General features: G+C 26.7%; 1 protein-coding gene across 6 annotated transcripts in view; it reads right to left on the bottom strand.

The window, feature by feature from the left end:
- Tbce (Tubulin-binding cofactor E) overlaps positions 1-11,699 on the bottom strand; it is a 30,870-nt gene extending 19,171 nt beyond the window's left edge. For 2 of the 6 annotated variants that reach the window (XM_087159500.1, XM_087159501.1), the window contains exons 1-6: positions 10,748-10,886; positions 9,364-9,460; positions 7,607-7,691; positions 5,705-5,899; positions 3,217-3,405; positions 1,501-1,600 (exon numbers count right to left, since the gene is read on the bottom strand). In XM_087159500.1, the coding sequence (XP_087015626.1) occupies positions 1,501-1,600; positions 3,217-3,405; positions 5,705-5,899; positions 7,607-7,691; positions 9,364-9,457 (663 nt within the window). In that variant the 5' untranslated portion in view covers positions 9,458-9,460; positions 10,748-10,886. The other 4 variants (XM_087159505.1, XM_087159502.1, XM_087159504.1 and 1 more) reach the window with 4 other exon arrangements.
- Positions 11,700-12,198: the final 499 nt, after the last annotated feature.

Genomic DNA, 12,198 nt, shown 5'->3' on the forward strand with positions numbered 1-12,198 from the left:
GTAATTTAATTAATGTTAATATACTTATAGTGAACAGCTGAGAAATAGATAATGGACTCGAATTTCACATACATAGATTTTTTCCTCCTACATTAATTTTAAACTTGCAGGAATTGGAACTACAAGAGACAGCCTTTCTTTACATTGTGCAAAATGTTATACTTTTATCTTCATCACCGTTACCTACAGCAAACAAGCTGTTAAACAGCATATTCTATTGATTCTCTATCCCCCTTCAGATACAGAATCAGAGCTCTATTCTTCCCTATCAGCAAATTTTAAAAAATAAACTTCTGGCCACTACTTGTTAAGCTGATCTACTAAATCTTGGAATTTAATTATCTCTACAAGCCCCTATTATTTACAAACCACCGCTTGAAATTGAAGAGTTAAAGAATTTAACTGGTTTAACAGTTGCTCTCTTCATATTATTACATATTCATTTGAGGTAGGTAGGAATTTTCCAAAATAAGCGAAAAGGAAAAATTTTGTAAAGAGAATAGCTTTTTCGATTGAGTATAAAGTAAAAATTATCAAACCTATTAAAAATGGAAACATCCAATTGGCACTTTTTAAGGCATTGTTCCTTTGTATCCAAAGTTAAACAAAATAATGTTAAAAAAGAAGAAAATGTTGAAGAACTAGAAATTTTGGCACCAACTACATCGGAAATTATCCTGAACGTTTTTTTTTTCCTACAGAAAATATAGATCAGAAAATTTTGGACATTTTACTGATTGTTGATTTCAAAAAAAATATAGAAATCTACTTAAAATTGATTTGTATTCAATTAAAAATCACTACTTTTTTCCATCGAAGGTAAAATTAAAAAAAATTTTAGTTAAGTATTTTCATTTTATTTTTTGATCCATTATTCATTAAATTACAAGCAAATTATGCGACATCATAATAATTTATTTCCAGCAAAATAACTGTCATTTATTAAAAAAGTATTTTTCAAAGAAATTCGATACAGTGAATTATGGTTCATAGTGAGCACATTGATAAATCTGTTTAAGGTTCATTATATATAATTTAGAAAGCTACAACAGGCTTATTTTTCAAACCAAGGTTAAACAAATTTTTCTTCTTTTAAGCCATGAAGAAATTTTGGGAATCCGAATTAAAGGATTAAACTACATTAATTACAATATTAAAGGATTAAACTAAATAAATTATGTACATCATTAAAATAATATCAAACACATTAATTTTTCAATATAAATGGTATACACATGAGAAATGAATCTTACCAAATTCTAAAAATCTATTTAATTTATAATTTTAGAAATCTATATAAAGCAAAAACAATAAAATGCGCAATAAATTTACACATTTATACCATACTTGTGTAAATGGAAAAGAAACATGGCACTAACAACACATATAAGTACCACACATAATACTTGATTTCAAGAAATGCTAAACAAAATTAGAACAAAAATTACAAGGTACCATATAGGATTTTCTGGAAAATTGAATGGAAATAAATAAACATACTTTTCGCCAATCATAAGCCATATCATTTATCACAAGTGTTTTCACATTTTTATAACAATCAAGGTGTTCAGGAGATTCAGGTATCTGCAATCTATTTTTACTGAAAGAAAAAAAAATAAAGAAAGAATTAAATATACCTATATACTATTAATGTAGCTAGGCACTAATACAGTACCATATAAAATCACAAGAACCTTTTTAAACAAATTTGTCCAAATCCAGAGTTCATACATACAATAACTTTATAAACGTATCAAAAGAACAATAATAAATTGTGCTGAAGTAGAAATTTCTCTTTTAGATATAAAATTTAATTTATATTGCTTAAATTTAAAAGTTGAAAATAGAATTCTTCTCAAAATAATAAATATCTGAGAAAATTTTCAATTTTCTCTCTTTTTTTAAATTAAAATAAATGTATTCCACAGAAGTAATTATTTTAATATTAAAAAAATTAAAATTCGTTTAAATTTGATAAATTAAAGCCTAAATAATTATTAGTAAAGCCACAGTAAAAATGTCAAATATTTCACCTTTTAGAATTTTCATAACTTTATTTACATTTTTTTCCTCATAAACATCATCGAAAAAATGAATTAATAAATTTACCAGCAACAAGAACACTAAAATTTGAATCATGAATGAACAAACAAGAAGTTTTTTTTTAATGTATCCAATATAATTTTTGGATTAATACAGTAACCACTTAAGATATACAAGAATAAGATTCTTAAATTTCAGATATCTTTTACATACTATGTAGATGTATTTAATATATATATCTAAACCTTGCAAAACCTCCAGCAAATACAAGATACAAGACCATGGAAAAAATGAAAGAGAAAAAAAAAATTGTTTTTAATAAATATATTAAAAATTTAATACAGATAACGATAAGGTAATAAATAAGATGAATAGCAAATAATTAAAAAAATAAGTAACAGAAAAAAAATTATAGTTTGCTTGTTAAAGATATAATTTTCATGCCAATCTTCGCAATGGAGAACTTTGATAAGCAAAAATGCTAAAAAACAATACGGTGCCGAAAAAAATTAAGAGTAAAATATGTATATTAATAAATATCACAATTTGGATGAAACCTTTACAAAAGCTTTTAGATAGAACCACAATACAAAAGTAGTGAATTTAGAGATCAAAATGTTTAATTATGCTTAAATAACAATGTTTAACTATGTTGAATAACAAAATAAATAGCATTAGAAGCTTGTTAGATTAAACATCGCAGCAGATAATTGAAATGCACCAGCATAATCTAAACTGGAATAAGTAAAAAATAACAATGGTTTGTTTTACATTGTTGTCTGAGGATATTGACATGATATAGTACCATCAAAACATGTGTGATTCAATTGAAATAGCAATTTGAAGTAAGCTTGAAGTAATAGTAATAAAGAAAAAATTTTCTTCTTCAAATCAATTTATCACTAATCTTACAACTATGGCAATGTGTATCAAGCTAAAACAATTTTAAGAAAACAATACATAAAGAAAAAAAGTATTACTTGAACTTATACAATTGATATTTCAGATTAATATATAATTAGAATTTTTTTGAGCTATTAGACATTTTGAATATGTAATTTGAAATCTCTATAAATAAATATGGAAAAAGAAAAAAAAAATTTTTTTTTCATTCCACAAACAAAGAAATAAAAAAATTTTTAAGAAAAAAAAAGTTTGATAGCTTCAACTTACGAAAGGATGAGTGTATCAAGTGAAGGTAATTGTTCAACTATCTCATTAACAGATTTCCAAGATGAAAGCAGATTCTGAGATAAATCTAAGTCACGAACATTTGGTATTAATTCTTTCAACTCATTCACTTCTCCTGGATCATTAATTAGCATTTTTGACAGTACAACATTAGTCAAACTATGGAAGTTACTGAAAACATTTTTAAAAACGATAATCAAATAAGGATATATTTAAGACTCATTTATATTTTCAATGACTAAATTATATTAACACAATATTGCAATAGTATAATTACATTAAAACTGCATTACAATATATAAGAAGCAATAGGTATTATAAGACAGCAATAAGATTGCAAGAAATGTTAAATAACAAAACTTGATGTGGGACCTATATATACATTACAGTTTACTAAATTTGCTACCTTTTAAATAATTTATTTTTTTATTTTAATTTTTTTGTCGCTATAACATATCATTGTTTCACAATAATGTTTCAATTATTTGATTAATATTATTTCTTGCAAGGCATGAATTATTCAAGACTTAGATAATACTATTACAATGATTTCCTTCATAAAACAGCTTTAAAAACTGCTAAAAACTAATGCAACAAAAAATTTAGAATAATAATAAATATAGCTGACGTGCTCTTAAAAAAAATGAGTAAACAAAATGATTTTCTATAAAAAAAATTACTTTCTAACATAATAAACATGAAGAACAACACATTTTCACATTATTAAAAGAGTTTAGAAATCCCTGTTTAAAAATTCTGTTCAACCTCAGAAATGGGTCCTTACTGATCTGGATGTTTTTGAGTCCAGACCAAATCCACAAAAAGCACACCTTCATTAAAGCAAAAAAACAGTGTAAATAAATCACAAATAAAACTACAAAAATGGATATACTATAGTTTTGATTCCATAAACAAGAAGCTTCTTTAGTGTTTCAACACAAAATGATAGAAGTAAAAAGCAAACATGTGCAAAAAGGTTTAACCAATAGGGACAGAGGGATAAGTCTCAACAAGATAATAAAAAAAGCGACCAGAAACAGGTGTGAGGGAATTTGGCATGATCTCAAAGGTGCAACAAATTAATTATAATAAATATAAAAATATTGGAAAATGGTGAGATACTAGAGAGATCTTTAACAAAATTTTTCAGAAGAAGATTTTTTTTCAGAAGAAAGATCAAACCTGTGATAAGAATTCCAGTTATGTAGAGCAACGAAAGATAGGTTTATGTCCTGATTTTGGACATATCTCTCATGTTCTTTAAATCGAAATTAAAAAATGCATTTAGTTTGTTCAATATACGCAAAACCCCATTGGCACAAAATGTGATACATACCCCAGCTATTAATATCAACAAAAGGATCTTTAAGATAGATGAAATTTTATTTGCAGAGGAAAAAACGGCTTTCAACTCAAATTTATTCAAAATCTTAGCGAATTTCAGGTATTGATTTTCAGATAAGTTCAAATTAGAGAATTCAGTGCATTACAAGATTAATTTTCAAGAGAAGGAATTAATAATATTAGAAGGAAAACTGTAAGTCATGGTTTTTAATAATTTAGTTAATGATTTTTCTACTATTCGACAGTTTCTTAATATTTGAAAGTCTATTCTCTGTTGCACCCTGAGGCACTCGCCAATCCAAATCTCCTTTTGCATGTTTCTATATATCCCCTTTTATCTTTTATCATTATTTGGTGTTTAGACACAGAGGAAGGTTCTAGTTTATAGAACCAAAACAAGCAGGTCCCTTTCTGTACTTTATTAATTTGTGATTTATTCACGTTTATTTACTTTAGTGTATCTTATCCTTTACAAATATACCCAATCCCTTTTGGACCCACCTTTATTGTCAACATTAATTAGCCTATTTAGTGGCCTAGACTAAAAAAGATCATTAATTAGCCTAGACTATAAAAGATCTTGAAAACAACTTTCAGGGCAATATCATTGGCGGATGAGTGAATCTGTATTCACCATGAAGAAGAATGACTCTTTGTTGATCAGAAACCAAATTTTAAAATCACTTTATGCACCATCAGGCAGATTACACATCACCAATGACAATACAAGATTTCGAAGCTGTCTGAATCTTCATGCTGGCATGCAAAAAAGTAATTATGCCATATAATTTTTACTACTTTATAGTATTTACTATATAACGTTTGGTAAATAGCTCCTTTTGACATAAATTGTTGTAGTTTTATTGTCTATCAGAGGTTGAAATAAATTACTACTCTGAAATTTAACATTCATTTTAGATAAGTCATTATCTAAAAAATTTTTTATTTGTAGTTATGAATTATAAATCACGAAATGATTAATAATCCTGTGAAAATATAAGTAATAATTTCTTTTAGTTAGAAATAACTGTTCAAAATCAAAAACTGGCAGTAATCTTAAGGCAAAACTTTCATTTAGTTCTGCAATATTACAATAGAATAGTTAAATATTTAACAAAATAGCTACCTTTGTTTTCCCATAATTTTCTTCATTCCAACCATCTCAACATGCCTTTCAGGTCCACTTTTCTGTGGCAGATAAATATAAGTTGGAGTTACGGAGGATGCATCTTCATGACCATATTTTAGCCTCACGGCTTTTGGACAAGAAATTCCCAAGTCTGCTTTGGATTGACGAATGAAACTGCCTGCATTGGGAATACTAAAATAGAAATTGAATATAGAATAGCTGAAAAGAATAATCCTAAGAAACCAGTGCGAAAAGGCATAGTACTTGTAATTGAAAAAACTTCATTTACTTTACAATTACATATGGTGGACATAAGAAAGATAAGAATGTCACAGCAGCTCATCCTGATGCTCCAGAATCTTGTTTTATTCATATGTCAATTACCAAGAAAATGGTATCAGTAAAACACTTTCTTCATTTTGGTTCAAAATGTATTCTGCAGTGATTGCCTCATTTGGCTGATGCTGGCTTTCTTGTTATATTTTCACTTTAAACTTCTTTTTCATTTTTTTTTATAGGCAACTTAGCATTTTCATTCTTAAAATCAGTTCTGTTTTCATCATTCACATGTGGTGAAACTAGAGAATGTTTAGAATGCTCAAATCAGGGTGACTTTTTCTACACCTTACATAATTTTGAAGTTAATAAAGTCTTTCTATTGACAAATATACAATAGTTGGTTGGGGAAAAAAATAAAAATTTTTTTTATATGGAACAACAAAGCAATTTTTTAAAAAGATTTTTAGATTTTAGTTAGCTATAAAACAAAACAAAAAAATGTTTGGAAATTAATACTATCGGGAGAATTTAAGACTGGAAAATTTTGAACCAGATAAATGATTACTTAATTTTTTCATTTTAAACTAAATTGAAAAAATAAAATACAAAAAAATTATGCATACATAGTTTCAGATTATCATGCAATTATTTTTTTATTGATACATGGACAAAAAGAAAAGTCAATTAGAGCTTTAACAATAATTTTGTTCACACAAGTACAACCAAAAATGCAAATACTTTAAAACTCTTTGGAAAAAAAAAATATAGTGATAAAAACATTGTAACTATAAAGTATTTTGATTATGACACAAGTATCACATCTGAACTACTTTCAACATGCTTTTAAATATTTTGAAAATTTTAGCCAAAATTTGTGTGAAAAGGGAAAAATTTGGTAAGAAAAATATCCAATAAAGAGATATTGTCTAATAAAAGGATACGTAACTTTTTTCTGCTTATTGACAAAGAAAAGCTCTAAATACATGAAAATTATGCAGATCAGACAAGATTTCTATATTTTCAATATTAAAGATTTGAGAAAAATATGTTATAACATTAATTTTGAATTTTTCTAAATTATATTTTTTTAAACTTAATCTGTTTAATTTAAACTATGTTTTTGTAAACATAATTAAAGATTTTTAAAAGTTTAAATCTTATGTACACTTGATTCAACCAAGTTTTGTATTTTTTTTTAGGAGTTTCTCATACTATTAATAAAGAAAAGTTCTTTACTTCTATTTAACAATAAACAAATAAATTTGCTTAAGCAATTTTTTTCTTAAACAAATAAATACATAAAATTTAATATGGAACCATAATATAATATTAAAATATAATACGCTCAAAGATATGAGTGAAATGCTTGAAGAAGGAGGGAAATTGTCTCTTTGAATAACTTTTATTGGAATTTTAAAATATAATAACAAAAAATTAAAAAAACTCTTTTTCACTAACTTGTTATTTAAATTTAGAGACTGTAATGTGGGAGACTACTTATGGTTTCCAGTAAAGGATTAAAAAAATATTTTAAGACTAAAAAATAATTCGAGAAAACTAGATGAAAACACTCAGTTTAAAAACTTGTGTTTCCACCTAACTTATAATGAAATTATTTACCTTGTTTGAAAGTAATTGATATTATTGTAACAACCACTATGCTTTCCTCTTGTTAAATTGTCCCATTCAACACCAAGCCAAGTTCCTAAAACACAAATTGAATTAATTTTTTTATATGGACAATAAGTGTACTGCCAATAAGTGTAATTATACTTTTAAACCAAAATGATTCATTATTATAATAAAATTGTACATAAAAGGAATCAAAGAGCAAACCAATAAGTATGGTCATTATAGAAGTTTCAATGTAAAAATAATGTTTTAGAATAAGTATTTATAGGAGACCCTGCATTTTGCATGCTTAACCTACCAACCCCTATGATTGCTGAACCATTTTTATTTTTTATAATTAAAGGGATTGTTATATCTAAATTAAAAAAAATATTCATTTAAAAGAACATAAAATTATTTATTACAGATTTGGTACAACAAATTTAGTTTCCAATTTTATTGAGATGAAATTAAACCTAATCATTTCCTGCAATACAATTGCAACTTGATCTAATTTTTTTTCTTTCCTAAATAAATATTTCATAATTCATTCAAAATTGAATTAATATTCAATAAAATTAATATTCAATTTTGTGTTGGTTATAAGCCTTCATTGCAATGGCAAGTGCAAGTATTGGAGTAGTGTGGGATTTATCAAATAGTGAAAAAGATGGCCTGGCCTTTATACAAAAATACAACATTTTACCAGACAGTCGGGAATGTCAAAGTGGATGAAAGTTTGCTAACCAAAAGGAAAAATAATACAGGTTGAGTATAGCCAGAACAGTGGGTTTTTGGCGGCATGTGTAGAGAGACCAAAAAAATACTCTTATCAACTGTTCCTAATAGAACAGTCACTACTCTTTTCCAAATAATAGTTGAAAACATTTAAGAAGGAAGTGTGATTTACTCTGACAGTTGGAGAGTGTATCAGATGAATAAAATGAATTGCAGGATTTCATCATAAGGAAGTCAATCATAAGTAGAACTTCATCGACACCCAAACAATCGAAAGAATATGAATGGCGGAATAAAAGACAATGTGGAATATCGTGACATCATCTCGAATCATACTTATCAGAGTTCATTTGGCGCCAAGTTCAAGAAAAAAATTGTTTTAATTCTATTTTCCAATCTATGTCTGTACATTTTTCACCAAAATGTAACTGAGATCATGCCAAATAAAAGCAATATTTATCCTGGCTACAACCGTTTCATTACTTTTCTTAATTTATTTTCCATAATTTATAATTTTTCCTTAGTATTATTTTTGTTATTTTTTTCATTCATTCACTTATTATTGTTATTATTATTTACAATTGTATTATTATTTATTAGAGTTAGTTAGCCGGGATAGCTCTGTTGGCATTTTTCTTTATGGCGACTTATGTTGCCAATATGGTTGCAATAGCACGCAAGTACCGGAAAAAAACTATAAAACTGAAAACTCAATATAGCAGGTATGCCAACATTTTAATTTTTAAGAAAATGACTAAGTTCATAATACCTAAAACAAATACGACTCATTAATAGAACAACAAATATACTACCAACCTTTATAAACTAAAAAATGCTTGAAACTTTAAACTCATTTAATAGTTCATAAGCCAATATTTTAATCAGTGGTAATTACATACAAATGAACATAAGTAAAAGTGTTTTTGGCTTAAAATAAATTTTAGTCAATTACACATGCATAAAATTCTTCATATTTAATTGATTTTAATTTTTCTTCAAAACATGAAAAAAAGAAAAGAAAAACTCACCATCAATTCCTTCAATTGGACCAACATAAAGGACAGTTCCAAATTCTCCTTCAAAATGTACTCTACAACCAATTTCAACAGAAGAAACACCCATAACCTACATAAAAAAAAACTATATTATTAGAAATCAGTTAGAAAAAATATTTTAAACTGCTGTGCACCCTATTATTAGGAAATATCTCATCTTGTCAAAAATTGAAAGATTTTCTTATAGAAAAAAAAAACTCTATTAAAAATAGGTAATGAATGGCTATAGGCAATCTCTAAATCTTCGTTGAGTTTTTCTAACTTAATTTTTGTTTTTTTTCTTAATTTTAGAGGCAAAATCATTCATTAAGTCCATTTTTTCAAGTATTTTGTTTTATAATACAAATAAAGTTGAAATGAAGTATAGAATTGCTACAATGATTTAAAGTATCAATATATTATTCCTTTCTATTAATATTATTTTTGTCAGAAAAATTCACTCATATTTTTCCACAATTCTAAAATTATATTAATTTGAGGAATATAACAAAATTTCTGGAGAATATTACACTTTGTATATTATGTAGAGGAGGATAATTCTATATACCTGTTTGAGCCAATTATAATTGCAAAAGGGTTTTTTGTACTTGTAAAAATTATGTAATAAGTAGCAGTTTGCTTGAAGGTGGCGACGAGTTAATTACATCCCTATATTTACTCTATCAAGAATAATAAGTCTTGCAGTCTAATACAAAAAAGGGGTATCTTCAGGGATGGAGAGCCACATAAAATAAAAAGTGTGGGCTTTTTGGAAAGCAGAACAGTCCTAGAGATGCTTGCCATTCAAGGCAACTAGTTTCCTACAGAAAATGCAGTCAATTGCTCCAATATTGTACAGATAATTGGGGATATATTACATTTATAATTGCTCAAATATTGCTTACTCTTTGAAAATTTACTTCACACGACGAAAAGGCTATTTGTGCGAAGATTTTTCAGAAAATATAAATCACTGATTTATAATTACAACACATGTCTCTTTGCGTACTTTCTAGATGCTGATGCATTTCGCAAAATAAAATGCGTAATATAGTCACATAAATTTATATTTTATTCCATTTAATTAGGAATATTGAAACTAATGAAAGTGACTGGTAAAAAAATGATAATAATAAAAAGTTACTGATTTATTTATGATTAACAAAACACTGAGACTGTTTGAAAGAAAATTAATATAAAGGAACGAAATAATTTGCAACCATTAACCGGTTTCAACTAAGTTCTCTATGTAAATTACCACCTGATAAATTATTAAACTGTCCTTATTGTTTCAATTAACTTGACTATTTTTTTAATTTAAATTATGTTTTCAATTTCAAAAAACATGCTATTTTTTAAAATCAATTATATTACATACTTTCAAGACTTAACTTTATAATTAAATCAAAACTAAATCCAGTGGGGAAAATAAATATAAACAAAAGTGATGTCATAACTGATAACTACAATTACAGTTATCAATAAAGAATGAAATAGAATAGAATTTTAAGTTACATTTCGGCTGCTAAATTGAGGGAGCATTCTCACTGCATAAGGTTGCCACATGTCTTATTGCCTGCTGGAGAAAAAGGGCACATTCCTATTCGCACTGGTGACACTGGTTAAAGAGTACCTGATTGGTGAGTTTTTCACGATAAAATATATTTCACTAATCAGATTCTCATATTTCCTCGACGGTGATCGGAGATGTGTGAATTAAATGCAATGATAATGGACCTTGATAATATGATTATTGATAATTGATATTTTATCAAGGTTCACTGTTGAAGTACATTTTTTTAATTTAACTTTAGCAACTTATAGACAAACATAATAATAAAACATTTCACAACTGCACCTTTGTCTCGACTTCTTAGCAATGTGTAGTCTAGAAATTGCTCCATTTTTTTTTTAAATTTTACACTCCGACTTTGTTTTAACAGTGAGAGGCAATCAATAATTGTTATCGCAATTTTTCCAATATTTTTCATTTCCTCCTTATATTATTTACATTTGGGTCAAAGTGCCACACGTCCTATTCTTACGCCCTCCTCCTCTGAAACATAACAAGCTATAAACTAAAAACTTATTAGCATTTCAGAAACAAACACATGTTATAAATCGTATTTCAAATTTCATTTTTATACTATGACTTAACGATTTGTTTTAAGTGAGTTTGTGAGTATAACAATAATGATGAGACGTGTATATATTTTGATGAAAAATAATAAATACAAATAACATATTAATATTTTAAACACTGATTATAAATGTTTTTCTTTAAACAAAAATACGGCATGTCTCACTTCTTTTTACTCCTCCCTCGTTCTTTCACAAACTGATACAATTTCACGATTCTCCTCCCATCCAAGCAGGACAATATTTGTGGATGGCTCCTGATGGGATACAAAACATTCAAGAACAACTATGTTTAAAATTTGTTCTCGGTTTATTAGAAAAAAAAGAAGAAAGATATTTTAATCAAATATATAGATATTACATTAACTAAATTGGGAATTGTGATTAATGTTTTTATTAAAAATGTCGCAGTTTTAAATAAGGTTGGAATTTTTAAGATAATACATATTTTTAAACTTTCCTCCTTTCCTGATATAAATGTACCTGGAATGCCGTCACTGGTTGCACAATGCGGAAAAAAAAGAAGAAAAAAAAGGAGAAAACTTTTATACTAATGAATAGGTTTTCACGTATTAGGACTCAATCTAAAAAGTTGACAGGATCTAAGCTTAAACATGCTAAATAATTAATGCAGACGATATTTCAAAATACGAAAAGCAGGCATAGCACTCATTTTTCATGTTAAACAAT

This window comes from Parasteatoda tepidariorum, chromosome 3 (assembly GCF_982258835.1).
Source record: "Parasteatoda tepidariorum strain Cologne lab strain chromosome 3, Ptep-v5.0, whole genome shotgun sequence".
Classification (NCBI taxonomy): domain Eukaryota; kingdom Metazoa; phylum Arthropoda; class Arachnida; order Araneae; family Theridiidae; genus Parasteatoda; species Parasteatoda tepidariorum.